Genomic DNA, 14,998 nt, shown 5'->3' with positions numbered 1-14,998 from the left:
CATTAGTGGTAAATGTGGTAACTGACATCTGCTTTGACATAGCTAACGTTAGCTTGGCCTTGCATAACACTTCGGCCTAATAACATAACGTCGTTACCTTTAAAGGTAACACTGTCAAGGGGTTAACGTACACAGGTTCAGTGGATATTTAGGTCAGTGAGACATCGAGACCGGCAGGTTGGCCTTATTTACCTTTGCCTACGCATGTAGTCTAATGTAATGAGCATGCATAGTGCAAGTATGATTTCAGAGAATCACAGCGATCTTCAGACACAATATTTAGGTGCGAAGTCAGGGATATGTAATAGATTTACGTTTTAGTCATTCACTTATTCAGTGTCTTAAATAGAAGAGCCGAGAGCACCATGCGGACATTTTAGAATAATTTATTAAATTACTGGGACCGTTTTTCTTTATTAAGTAATGTAACAGGGTAAATTACCAACACATACTGCACAAAGATAGGTTCCATGCACTTTTTCTTTGGACAGTTTCCTTTCTGTAAGTTATTGATAAATACATATTTTTGATTGTAATAATTCTTTCAATGTCATATGTATGTGTATATGTATATACATGAGACATTTTCACATATTTCCTATTTTATTGTTGTAAGCAGTGGGCTGCCAATTGTCTTATCATGAGGGAAATTGAAGATATTCAGAAGTGTGAAGTGTACACAGGGGGGCGCCAAAGAACTTGAGGGGAAAAGATGTTGGAACCCTGTCTCCTATATTTTAAAGGTGCATGTTTACGCCACCTATCGATAGTGAGTAGAATATTGGTTCTATAACTCCATTAGGATCTGACAATATTATTGCAAACTATGAGCATAATGACCGGTCTAAAACAGTGTCCCCTCAAACCACCCGTGCTGGAGCATTGAACGCCGATGTTTTAGATGGGGTCGAAGTTGATGGGCCCTTTTCATAACTATGGAACACAGAATAAACAAAGTTAACAGCTAAACCAATCAAAATTCCATCTGGGTTTTCTATTGCATTAGATGCATTGCCATATTCCAGAGACTCATTGGTGGCTAGCTAGTGAATTTGAAAGCATAATCGTGCTATATAGATATCTCTATCTACATGACCACTAGAACAGATTGTAATTGCTTGTTTTGAGCTGAAAGTTCCTTATGCATTATATTTGGTCAAACAACCACAGTGCATGTTTGTTTTCATAATATTTTTGTGGAGAACACCACAAGTCTTAGCTAGGTTGTAATACTCTTTTCAAGGAGTGTCTGCTCGAGAACATCCATCCATCCATCTTCTTCCGCTTATCCGGGGCCGGGTTGCGGGGGCAGCAGTCTAAGCAGGGATGCCCAGACTTCCCTCTCCCCAGACACTTTCTCCAGCTCTTCCGGGGGACACCGAGGCGTTCCCAGCCCAGCCGGGAGACATAGTCCCTCCAGCGTGTCCTAGGTCTTCCCCGGGGTCTCCTCCCGGTGGGACGGGACCGGAACACCTTCCCAGGAAGGCGTTCCGGAGGCATCCGAAACAGATGCCCAAGCCACCTCAGCTGACCCCTCTCGATGTGGAGGAGCAGCGGCTCTACTCTGAGCTCCTCCCGGGTGACAGAGCTTCTCACCCAGCCACTCTGCAGAGAAAGCTCATTTCGGCCGCCTGTATCCGGGATCTTGTCCTTTCGGTCATGACCCAAAGCTCATGACCATAGGTGAGAGTAGGGACGTAGATTGACCGGTAAATCGAGAGCTTCGCCTTGCGGCTCAGCTCTTTCTTCATCACGACAGACCGATACATCAACCGTATTACTGCAGAAGCTGCACCGATCCGCCTGTCAATCTCCCGTTCCGTCTTTCCCTCACTCGTGAACAAGCCCCCTAGATACTTAAACTCCTCCACTTGAGGCAGGAACTCTCCACCAACCTGAAGTGGGCAAGCCACCCTTTTCCAACTGAGGACCATGGCCTCGGATTTGGAGGTACTGATTTTCATCCCAACCGCTTCACACACGGCTGCAAACCGTCCCAGTGCATGCTGAAGGTCCTGGTTTGAAATGGCCAACACGACAACATCATCTGCAAAGAGCAGAGACGAAATCGTGTGGTCCCCAAACCTGACACCCTCCGGCCCCTGGCTGCGCTTAGAAATTCTGTCCATAAAAATTACGAACAGAACCGGTGACAAAGGGCAGCCCTGCCGGAGTCCAACATGCACTGGGAACAAGTCTGACTTACTGCTGGCAATGGGAACCAAGCTCCTGCTTCGGTCGTATAGGGACCTGACAGCCCTTAGCAAAGACCCCATACTCCCGAAGCACCCTCCACAGGAAGCCGCGAGGGACACAGTCGAATGCCTTCTCCAAATCCACAAAACCCATGTGGATTGGTTGGGCAAACTCCCATGAACCCTCCAACACCCCGTAGATGGTATAGAGCTGGTCCAGTGTTCCACGGCCCGGACGAAAACCACACTGTTCCTCCTGAATTCGAGGTTTTACTATCGGCCGTATTCTCCTCTCCAGTACCCTGGCATAGACTTTCCCGGGGAGGCTGAGAAGTGTGATCCCCCTGTAGCAGGGATGGAAATTAGCACCCGCCACCAGCCAAATGCGGGTGATTTTGTGTTGTGGCGGGTAAACTCGCTTCACCTACCGGCCACCGTGGCGGGTAAATAAAAGTAGCATACTGTTTCACCCGGACACTTTCGGAAGAGGATTAGTGCCAAGCAATAATAAAAAAAATAAAACCATCTCGACATTAAAGTCATTATAATGCAAGATTAAACTCGTTAAATTTAGAGAAAAAAGTCTAAATACAATCTTGAGAATAAACTCATTAAATATCAAGAATAAAGTTTAATAATCCGTATTATGGTATCCTGGGAAACCACGATGAATTGCGCGTAGGTGAAGCCAGCGATAACCTTGCATTTGTCCACTGGTTGTCAATTCATGTTGGACAAAAGCGAGTACATCGCGCAAATTGGACAGATTTTTTCTTCTAAAAAGACCTAGCCTCTTGCAAATTCTCTTTTTCATTCTGTCATAATTAGCTAATAGTTGATAGTATTTCTTTGTTACTGAAAGAAAGTCTATAGCCTAATATAGCTTGAATAATTGATCCAACTCTGCCATCAGTATGCAATGCACACTGATCGAATGCGTTATTCTACATTTAAATTAGACTTTTATTCTCGATATTTCATGAGTTTATTCTCAAGATTGTATTTTGACTTTTTTCTCGAAATATAACAATTTTTTTATCGAAACACAACGACTTTATTCTCGATATGTAATGAGTTTATTCTCAAGATTGTATTTAGACTTTTTTTCTCGAAATATAACGAGTTTTATCTCGCATTATAATGACTTTATTGTCGAGATGGTTTTATTTTTTTTATTATTGCTTGGCACTAATCCTCTTACGTATACTTTAGAGGCGGCGCACATAAAAAAGAATGTGGCGTTACATCGCAGGCGTTAAGAGGTCCGCTGAGAAAACATCTCCGGAGGAGCCAGAGGACAAAGAGGTGAAAGTCAAAAAACTTTTTTTTTAAAGAACAATGGAGAAAAGCAGACAATGGGGAGTCCCGCGATTGGTTAGTTTACGACGAGACAAATCTGATAATGTACTGCTCTGGATGTCGTCAACACGCTTCACGTTGTTGGTTAAAAACAAGAAAGTGGCTGGTAAAAACATTGAGTGGCTGGTAGATTTTGAAATCCACCAGCCACAGTGGCCAGTGGACAATTTTTTTTATTTCCATCCCTGCCCTGTAGTTGGAACACACCCTCCGGTCCCCCTTCTTAAAAAGAGGGACCACCACCCCGGTCTGCCATCCCAGAGGCACTGTCCCCAACCGCTGCTTAGGCGTGTCAAACAAGACAGCCCCACAACATCCAGAGACTTGAGGTACTCAGGATGGATCTCATCCACCCCCGGTGCCTTGCCACCGAGGAGTTTCTTGACTACCTCAGTGACTTCAGCCCGGGTGATGGACAAGTCCACCTCTGAGCCCTCAGCCTCTGCTTCCTCAATGGAAGACGTGACGGCGGGATTAAGGAGATCCTTGTAGTACTCCTTCCACCGCCCGACGACATCCCCAGTTGAGGTCAACAGCTGCCCACCTCCACTGTAAACAGCGTTGGTAGGGCACTGTTTCCCTCTCCTGAGGCGCCGGACGGTTTGCCAGAATCTCTTCGAGGCCAGCCGGTAGTCCTTCTCCATGGCCTCACCGAGCTCCTCCCAGGCCCAAGTTTTTGCCTCCATAACCACTCGGACTGCAGTCCACTTGGCCTGCCGGTACCCTTCAACCAGGCCTGATAGGACTCCTTCTTCAGCTTGACGGCATCCCTTACTTCCGGTGTCCACCACCGGGTTCGGGGATTGCCGCCTTGACAGGCACCGGAGACCTTACGGCCACAGCTCCGAGCGGCCGCTTCGACAATGGCAGTGGAAAACATGGTCCACTCGGACTCAATATCTCCAGCCTCCCTCGGGATCCAGTCGAAGCTCTGCCGGAGGTGGGAGTTAAAGATCTCTCTGACAGGAGAATCGGCCAGACGTTCCCAGCAGACCCTTACAGTACGCTTGGGTCTGCCGAGTCTGTCCAGCTTCCTCCCCCGCCATCGGATCCAACTCACCACCAGGTGGTGATCAGTTGACAGCTCCGCCCCTCTCTTCACCCGAGTGTCCAAGACATACGGCCGCAGGTCAGATGAAACGACAACAAAGTCGATCATCGACCTGCGGCCTAGGGTGTCCTGGTGCCACGTGCACTGATGGACACACTTATGCTTGAACATGGTGTTCGTTATGGACAAACTGTGACTAGCATAGAAGTCCAATAACTGAACACCGCTCGTGTTCAGATCAGGGGGGCCGTTCCCAATCACGGCCCTCCAGGTGTCACTGTCGTTGCCCACGTGGGCGTTGAAGTCCCCCAGTAGAACGATGGAGTCCCCAGTCAGAGCACTTTCCAGCACCCCTCCAAGAGACTCCAAGAAGGTCGGGTACTCAGCACTGCCGTTCGGCCCGTAGGCACAAACAACAGTGAGAGACCTATCCCCGACCCGTAGGCACAGGGAAACGACCCTCTCGTTCACCGGGGTAAACTCCAACACATGGCAGCAGAGCTGGGGGCTATAAGCAAACCCACACCAGCCCACCGCCTCTCACCAGTCCATCCTCTCTCAAGGAGTGTGGTTCCAGAGCCCAAGCCGTGCATAGAGGTGATCCCGACTATCTGTAGTCGGAACCTCTCAACCTCACGCACAATTTCAGGCTCCTTCCCCGCCAGTGAGTTGATGTTCCACGTCCCTAGAACTAATTTCCGTGTCCAGGGATCGGGTTGTCGGGGCCCCCGCCTTCGACTGCCGCCCAATCCTCTACACACCGACCCCTTATGGTCCCTCCTGCAGGTGGTGAGCCCACAGGAAGGTGGCCCCACGTCGCTCCTTCAGGCTGTGCCCGGCCGGACACCGTGGGGAAAGGCCCGGCCACCAGGCGCTCGCATACAAGCCCCAACCCCGGGCCTGGCTCCAGGTTGGGGCCCCAGCTGCGCCATACCGGGCAACGTCACGGTCCTCAAAATGTTTTTCATCATTAAAGGGTTTTTGAACCGCTCTTAGTCTGACCCATCGCCCAGGACCTGTTTGCCTTGGGAGACCCTACCAGGGGCATATAACCCCAGACATCATAGCTCCTAGGGTCACTCAGGTACTCAAACCCCTCCACCACGTTGAGGTGGCAGTTCATGCTCGGGAACATAAATAGAACATTACCTCATCGTCTCAACCAAAGATAATACGTCCTAAAATGTATTGGTGCTCCTAGAAATAAAAGAAACAAGATCACATTTCTTTCAGCATCGAAGTGTTTGTCAATTTAAGAACAATGTAAAACTACCTCAACAATTTAATTGTGCTCTTAACTTTCTGCAGTAGCCTGTATTGTACATTTATTTGTACACTTATCTGTAAAGAAATCACAGAATGTGTTCTTATTGAAACTATTAATTACAGAATGCCACCAATGCTTGTACCCCAATCATTCACATCTGAGGTTAAACGGTCTATCTCTGTTGCAGGTAAGAAATGTATCGGCTTTGTAGACGGGTTTCCCTTTGCTTACCTTTTTTTAAATACACCATGTCAAATCTTATGGCTGAATGAGGTATAAATGTTTTCTTATTCTAAAATATAGAAAAAATACTTGTATTATTAAAATGAGCTGCAATTAGAAGCCTCATCAGAAGCTACATTTTTATTTAATGATAAAAATGATAGGGTCGGAAGTTACTGAAATGTCAAAACATCGGTGTCAGCATCGGCCAATTCTGTTCTAAGAACATCAGCTATCGGACAATCATTTTCTTATTGGTGCGTCCTTAATAAATATGGTTAAAGTGTATTTTTCATCTACTAACATTTCTTAAGGAGGCAGTATCTACTTTTGCTATGAATTCTGGAACCTTTTTATGAACAGACCAATACAGAGGAAGTAGATTCTACTACGAAACTAGATTATGTTGAGATCTTGTGAAATGTATCTTTGCTAACTTTAGTAATTAAGTATTTGTACTATAATGCCTCTTTTAATGTTTAAGAGATTCATGTTTTTATTCATGCATGTATTACTGTTTTACATGAAGGTTAATTTACATTTGAAATGTACATTTTGATTTAGCAGACACTCTTATCCAGACTGACAGTAAGTGCATATATTAAAAAAAGCAAGATGAAACAACCATATAGCTCAGTAGTAAGTGTATTTTAATTAGTTGTCGGAGAAACCATTGCTGGGATGGAGACCATGCAATTAATAAACATAATAAGCAAAGTGTACAAAAAACAAATAGAGGGGTTGGGATTGAAATTATTTTAGATAATGTCTGAAAACCCACCTTTTCATCAACTTTCTGAAAATGGGCGGAGAATCGTCTATCCTAGCCTCGAGGGGAAGGTTGTTCCACCAATGAGATGCTAGGACAGAGAAGAGTTTTGACTGCTTGGAAATGCCCTAAAGAGGCGGCTTGGCCAAGAGCCGTGGTTGAACAAAAACCCAGGTAGGGCCATCGGGATTGAGCAATGCCTGAAGGAATCAGGGAGAAGCCCGTTATGTTGCTGCATTGGCAGTCATCATGGCCTTGTAATGGATACAAGCTTCAACAGAATGCCGGTGGAGTGTACCAAGTAGCAGGTAACATTTGGAGAGCTTGGAAAGTTTCTCCACGTCACCTGGTAGGAGTGGGCTGCCGATTTGGATGCAATCCACAAGTGTCCAGAGTCTGAGACACCCAGATCTGAGAAGGTGGAACTTTGTGTCATATGCAGAGTATAGATCTAAGAGGATGAGGTTAGGAGAGAGAGTTTGCTAGGGCACTGTGAAAAGCTTCTGTTACATAGAGAGCAGTCTCTGCCCATTTTGAAGCCTGACTGTCCTGAGCTAAGTAATGAAAATAAATTGATAGGTGAGCAAGAGGGAATAGAGAGAATCTGTATTTTGAAGACAATTAGCCCTGTGCCACCAACATGGTGACCAGATGTTCTTGGACTAGGAGGAGAAAATTAGTCAGGTGAAACAAATAGTCAGATCCATGCCTCTATTATGGCCAAAAAGTCGAGAGCCTTGCAGGTAGCATAAGCCTGGATGAACTCAGTCTTGTTATTAAATATATCCACTACCGTTCAATGGTTTGGGGTCACTTAGTAATGTTCTTGTTTATGAAAGAAAAGCAAATTTCTAGTCCATTAAAATAACATCAAATTCAGATGTTACAGATTTTACAGTATCAGAAATACAGTGTAGACATTGTTAATGTTGTAAATGACTATTGTTGCTGGAAACAGCAGATTTACAATGGAATATCTACATAGGTGGACAGAGGCCCATTATCAGCAACCATCAGTCCTGTGTTCCAATGGCATGTTTTGTTTGGTAATCCAAGTATATCATTTTAAAAGGCTGTGATCGTTAGTAAACCCTTTTGTGATTTTTTTAGCGCTGTTGAAAACTGTTGTGCTCATTAGAGAAGCAATAAAACCGGCCTTAGACTAGTTCACTATCTGGAGCGTCAGCAATGATTGATTCAATTACAGGCTCAAAATTGCCAGAAACAAAGAACTTTCTTCTAAAACCCATCAGCCTATTCTTGTCCTGCGAAATGAAGGCTATTGCATGTGAGAAATTGCCAAGAAAGTTAAAACCTTGTGCAACGTGTACTACTCCCTTCACAGAACGGTGCAGACTGGCTCTAACCAGAATAGAAAGAGTGGGAGGCCTTGTGTGCAACTGAACAAGAGGACAAATACAGTAGAGTGTCTGGATCTCACAGGTCCTCAACTGGCAGCTTTATTAAATAGTACCTACAAAACGCCAGTCTCACAAAACACCGCAAAAAACAACGTCTGCAGTGAATAGGCAACTCCGGGACGCTGGCCTTTGTAGAGGTGGGGGGGAGCCATATCTCAGACTGGCCAAAAAAAAAAAAATATATATATACACACACACACACACACACACACACACACACACACACACACACACACACACACACACACACACACACACACTCACCTAAAGGATTATTAGGAAAACCTGTTCAATTTCTCATGAATGCAATTATCTAATCAACCAATCACATGGCAGTTGCTTCAATGCATTTAGGGGTGTCATCCTGGTCAAGACAATCTCCTGAACTCCAAACTGAATGTCAGAATGGGAAAGAAAGGTGATTTAAGCAATTTTGAGCGTGGCATGGTTGTTGGTGCCTGACGGGCTGGTCTGAGTATTTCACAATCTGCTCAGTTACTGTGATTTTCACGCACAACCATTTCTAGGGTTTACAAAGAATGGTGTGAAAAGGGAAAAACATCCAGTATGCAGCAGTCCTGTGGGCGAAAATGCCTTGTTGATGCTAGAGGTCAGAGGAGAATGGGCCGACTGATTCAAGCTGATAGAAGAGCAACTTTGACTGAAATAACCACTCGTTACAACCGAGGTATGCAGCAAAGCATTTGTGAAGCCGCAACACGCACAACCTTGAGGCGGATGGGCTACAACAGCAGAAGACCCCACCGGGTACCACTCATCTCCACTACAAATAGGAAAAAGAGGCTACAATTTGCACGACCTCACCAAAATTGGACAGTTGAAGACTGGAAGAATGTTGCCTGGTCTGATGAGTCTCGATTTCTGTTGAGACATTCAGATGGTAGAGTCAGAATTTGGCGTAAACAGAATGAGAACATGGATCCATCATACCTTGTTACCACTGTGCAGGCTGGTGGTGGTGGTGTAATGGTGTTGGGAATGTTTTCTTGGCACACTTCAGGCCCCTTAGTGCCAATTGGGCATCGTTTAAATGCCACGGCCTACCTGAGCATTGTTTCTGACCATGTCAATCCCTTTATGACCACCATGTACCCATCCCCTGATTGCTACTTCCAGCAGGATAATGCACCATGTCACAAAGCTCGAATCATTTCAAATTGGTTTCTTGAACATGACAATGAGTTCACTGTACTGAAATGGCCTCCACAGTCACCAGATCTCAACCCAATAGAGCATCTTTGGGATGTGGTGGAACGGGAGCTTCGTGCCCTGGATGTGCATCCCACAAATCTCCATCAACTGCAAGATGCTATCCTATCAATATGGGCCAACATTTCTAAGGAATGCTTTCAGCACCTTGTTGAATCAATGCCACGTAGAATTAAGGCAGTTCTGAAGGCGAAAGGGGGTCAAACACAGTATTAGTATGGTGTTCCTAATAATCCTTTAGGTGAGTGTATATAAGATGGGTAAACGAACACAGATACTGGGCAGAGGATGATTGGAAAAGTTTTATGGATAGACAAATCTGTTTGGATCACAAAGAAGAACATTTGTGAGATGCAGACCAAATTAAAAGATGCTGGAGGAGTGCTTGATGCCCCCTGTCAAGCATGGTGGAGGCAATGTAATGGTCTGGGAGTGCTTTGGAAGTGGTGAAGTGGGACATTTGTACAGGGTATAAGAGATCTTGAAGAAGGAAGGCTATCACGTTGCTCCTATGACCGGACAATGATCTAAAGCGCACCTCCAAACTTTGCAAGAACTATTTAGGGAAGACTCAGTCCGCTGGTTTTCTGTCTATAATGGAGTGGCCAGCACAGTCATCAGATCTCAACCCTATTGAGCTGTTGTGGGATCAGCTTCACCGTATGGTGTGTAAGTAGTGCCCATCAAGCCAATCTAACTTGTGGGAGGTGCTTCAGGAAGCATGGGGTGAAATCTCTTCAGATTTCCGTAACAAATTGACGATTAGAATGCAAGGCTGTAATTGCTCCAAATGTTGGGTTCTTTGACGAAAGCAAAGTTTGAAGGACACAATTATTATTTCAATAAAAAATATTTTTATCTAACCTTGTCAATCTCTATTTCCTATTCATTTTGCTCTATTTCCTATTCAAACTAATTTCATGTATGTTATCATGGAAAACAAAGACATTTCTAAGTGACCCCAAACTGTTGAGCGGTAGTGTATATTTTTGATTTCATGTTGTTTGCTATACTATATTTCTGTATTAGATTTCCTGTCGTAACTATGTATGTCTTTGGAATGTGTGGTTTTGTTTGGATTATTCCATGAAGTACTCTATTTAAAACTTTTGAAAGGGGTCAAAAGTACTATGTATCCTTGTGATAAGCAGTGGCTTAAATTGCAGCAAGAAAGGGAGGTGTGGTTATGATGCCCATGTTGTTTTTATTATGAAGCATGGAGGTCCGTTATACAAATGGACAGAAAAATACCTATTCATTTTTACATTGCTTTTACAAGACATTCAATAATTAGAGTCCGGTCCTTAGTGAATTACAAATGACCGTAGTGGTGGAGAGGCTACAGGTCAAGAGTTTATGCTATTTTTTCTATTTCTGTTCTAAATGGAGGTGCACATGGCATTATGATTTGTGATCTGTGTGTAACCACAGGAGAAGCCTCTGTAGTGTGTCTGGTAGATGGTGCTAGAGGGAGTCGTGTGGTAGCGCTCCAGCTGGTTGCCTTGTGCATGTTTGCCTGGCATTCACACCAATATCACAGGCTGACTCCACCGAAACTGTCCAGCTCCCCCTGGCATTCCACATCAATCTGTCCTATGTGCAGTTTGTCTGTCACTGTCTTACGCAGTGGAACAAAACACATCTACATCTGGCCTCTTAGAAACAGGCCCTCTCAAAAGGTATGCCATCAAAACACAGAAAAACAACGGTTCCTAAACTTTTTTAGGGGGTCAAATGAAAAGTGTGCACCCACACGTTGTGTCCACTAGTTTAGGAAACATTGCTCTAAGAAATATTGGAGTGTGAATGAGTGATAGCCTGTGTATTTTGCTAGCCTAGCTGTGCTTTTGTAGTCTGTTGCACCTTTGGTGCAGATTGCCCAACTTCTACAAGTCAGTTGTGAACTAATGCCCTCAAGCCTCACAAGTCTCATCACGATTTACCCCCTCTCCACAGAAATGGCTCCAGGCGACCGACCTCTACAAGGAAGTTTACCAGCACCTGGCTTGCTATGTCCCAAAGATCTACTGCCTGGGGCCCAACTTGAACCCCCAGAGTGAAGACCTGCTAGCCCAGCTGCTGCTGCAGAGCCCTCTTGAATGGTACCTGTGTGGGGAGGACCCCTCCATGGGCCTGGTCAAGCTAGAGCAGAACAACCAGCCCTCACAGCTCTGCGGACACGTCTTCAGAGTGGGAGAGCCCACCTACTCATGCAGGTGGGGGCCATTTGGCGCGCGCGCACGCACGCACGCACACACACACACACACACACACACACTAGCTGCCCTTTCCTTAACGGGGGAATTGGATCAGGTTGGACCAAGTGTTAAGTCTCAGAGGTCAAACTTTAAGCTTCCCGGTAAGCGTTCCCGCCTGGTTGACCGTACTGGCTAATTCTTCTGTTGACCGTACTGGCTAATTCCATGCTCTGGAGCTGGTGTTCAGTGGATAACCATTGCATTGCACATCCATGCTTATCGCCCTGTGGACACTAAATGTACACCCATCCAAAGAGCGTCCACTAAACCTTTGTCCTGAACACCTTTGCATATATGTGTACGTAACAGGCCCGCCGGGTCATTTTAACATGGGGTCAAAACATGACCCGGAAAAACCGTCTAGACGTGATTAGACACTGGCTGCTGGTCTCTCTACCCATGTCAAAATGTCTCTCTACCCTGCAGGGAATGTGCTGCGGACCCCACCTGCGTGCTTTGTATGCAGTGTTTCCTGGGCAGTGTACATAAAGAGCATCGCTACAGGGTAAGGACGCCGCACACCACACACTGTGATTCGCTATAAGAAGACCGAGGGCCCGAAATCTTATCTAGTTGTGAGGAGAGTTTATCGTGGAACGGAACACAGGCCGAGGCCCCGGTTAATCCGGTTTGGGCCAGGCTTCTGTTCTGCCACGTTGGCCTGACGGCGGGTGCAACACGCACGCTCCTCAGGTTCCAGGCTCCGGTCACCCGGGGCCGAATGAAAGGTGGCTTTGTACCGACGTCTGCCGCAGGTGAGGCAGAAGGCAGCGGTCGCAGTCCTCTTCGGAAATGAAACGACCCAAAAGCTTCTCCTGTCTGGCGCCCAAATGAATGTGTCTGTTGTGTCCCCTCCAGATGACCACCTCTGGTGGGGGGGGGTTCTGCGACTGCGGAGACACAGAGGCCTGGAAGAAGGGCCCTTACTGTCAGAAACATGAGCCCAACATCAGCGACTCCTGTCAGGAGGTGAGCGTCTGCTAGCTTGTTCACAAATGGGTCATTCACTGCTGTTGGTCTTTCTAGGGCGCTACACAGGGTTAGCGATTGCTGAGTGCAATCAAATGTTTCAACGGAGTCATTTTCACGTCAGCAGTTGTCTCAGTGCTTTACAGATAGTCTGAAACCGTAAAGGTCCCAGAAAGTTGAGGCCACCTGAACTCGCACTCTTTTTGTTTTACCAGGTTAGTCTTGAGATGAAAAACAAATAATATTGCAAGGGAGATAGGGCCCAAACATTTACAAGCTATAACACAAAGGACCGCAGTTTTAAACCTGTTTACACTTTGAGATTCAGGACGAGTGGTTCACGTGTGTGTAAAAACATTGAAAAGGGGAATAAAAGCTTGATCCGGTTTGACTGTTGGCAGGACCCCCTGGCCCACCTTTCTCCTGACATGGTCGCCCGCTGCTACAACGTCTTCTCCATCGTGCTGAGATACGCTGTGGACATGCTCACCTGGGAGAAGGAGGACGAGCTTCCCCCCGGCCTAGAGCCTCCGTACGTTACACCCGCGTGGCCGTTTTGTCAGTTCTCAAGTCCTGGTTGTTGGTTGTTCCTACAACCCATCTATTCTAATCCCAAGCGGGTGGGTGTTCACGCCTGTTCTTTTATCTTCAGAGACCGACATGACACCTACTACTGCATGCTCTTCAATGACGAGGTGCACACGTACGAGCAGGTCATTTACACCCTGCAGAAGGCTGTCAACTGCACCCAGAAAGAAGCAGTCAGCTTCGCCACCACAGTAGACCGAGACGTGAGTCCCCCTGCGCTGAAACCCGCCCGTTTATGTCACGAATATGCCACGTGCTAGGCGTGTAATCAAACCGCCTTGTCTCGTGCTATGCAGGGGAGGAAATCTGTGCGCTTCGGTGACTTTGCGTTCTGCGACCAGGCCAAGTCCGTCATCGTGGTAAGTATCCTGTGTCCGGGAAGATCAGCGTCCTTCGTTGAAAACGACCAACGTCCCCGCCTCTGCCGCTAATGATCAGTGTACGCGGTGGGTCATTTGAGGGAGTATGTTTTTGTGTGTGTGTGTGCATTTGTGCAGAGGAACACCGGTCGTCAGTCCAAGCCCTTGAGAGTCCAGGTGATGCACTCGTCCGTGGTGGCGCACCAGTGTTTCGCTCTCAAAGTCCTGCAGTGGCTCGGCCATGTTATAGGATACTCCGGTCAGTCTCCTTCCTCCACCCAAACTAGTTAACGTCCACGGTCTGCCTGCCTTATGTGACACACCCTCCTTATAAACCACCTCATCTTTTAAACCACAACATGGTTTATCTGGGGGGGATGTGGACGCATTGTTTAGGGTTATTGTGTTGTGGTTGTCTGTTTTTTGTTATTGTGTATGTGCGTGGGTAGATGCCCTGAGGAGGATTCTTTGTCAGGTGGGCCTGGAGAATGGGCCAGAAGGGGAGAACTCCTCCCTGGTTGACACCCTCATGCTCTGTGACTCAAAGATGTGGAAAGGTGAGGAGTTCCTCTGACAGCATTGGGGACATTTCCATGTAACTCAATCATTATAATAGCATTTTGTGATTCTCTTTTTGAACTCTGCCATTGTTTTCCAATCCAGGTGCCAGGAATGTTTACCACCAGCTCTTGATGAGCAGTCTTCTCATGGACCTCAAGTACAAGAAGCTGTTTGCTATTCAGTTTGCCAAAGTAAGCCTCTTTTATTTGACCCTTGATTTGAAAGTCACGTATGTCTGCTCTGAGAAGCATTCCACTATAGTTGGCTACTTGTACAAGTGTACTCTGTGTTTGCCGATATCTGCCCAATGTCATCAAAACCAGCTGCTTTTATAGTTTTCATTTTATGGCTAAAGATTATGATTCTATTTATATATTTTGCACTTATAAACATCATTATACACATACAGCCCAAAAAGGTATGTTATTGCAAAAGTCCCAGAATGTAACTTCACTACTATTTCAAAATCAATGTGTTCTGTATTCGAAGGGCTGAAGGTTACAGACAGGTTACAGGCAGGCAGGCAGACATGTGGACAGGCAGACAGACACTTATCAGACAGACAGGCCGACCCATTAAGACATAGATGGACAGACAGCAGGCTTTACATCAGATGTGCCTTCTTCTTAGCCTGCTTATTGCATCACACAGACTGACTCCAGAATCACAGGATGTTTGCCACACACACACACACACACACACACACACACAGATCCCCAGGCTATGCAGGTGTCCTGAGATAATCTTAA

The 14,998-nt window shown here is 46.1% G+C and overlaps 1 protein-coding gene across 3 annotated transcripts in view; it reads left to right on the top strand.

Annotated features, from left to right (window-relative positions):
* Positions 1-14,998, top strand: part of ubr2 (ubiquitin protein ligase E3 component n-recognin 2) — a 36,012-nt gene that overhangs the window by 1,179 nt on the left and 19,835 nt on the right. For all 3 annotated transcript variants that reach the window (XM_020047547.3, XM_010896199.5, XM_010896198.5), the window contains exons 2-10: positions 11,471-11,730; positions 12,199-12,277; positions 12,631-12,741; positions 13,143-13,273; positions 13,394-13,532; positions 13,626-13,688; positions 13,827-13,947; positions 14,138-14,245; positions 14,352-14,440. In XM_020047547.3, coding sequence (XP_019903106.1) covers positions 11,471-11,730; positions 12,199-12,277; positions 12,631-12,741; positions 13,143-13,273; positions 13,394-13,532; positions 13,626-13,688; positions 13,827-13,947; positions 14,138-14,245; positions 14,352-14,440 — 1,101 coding nt within the window. The remainder of the gene's footprint in view (positions 1-11,470; positions 11,731-12,198; positions 12,278-12,630; positions 12,742-13,142; positions 13,274-13,393; positions 13,533-13,625; positions 13,689-13,826; positions 13,948-14,137; positions 14,246-14,351; positions 14,441-14,998) is intronic.

This window comes from Esox lucius, chromosome 6 (genome assembly GCF_011004845.1).
Source record: "Esox lucius isolate fEsoLuc1 chromosome 6, fEsoLuc1.pri, whole genome shotgun sequence".
Lineage (NCBI taxonomy): Eukaryota > Metazoa > Chordata > Actinopteri > Esociformes > Esocidae > Esox > Esox lucius.
The sequence above is the reverse complement of the archived record's forward strand: the minus strand, read 5'-3'. Positions and strand labels throughout refer to the sequence as shown.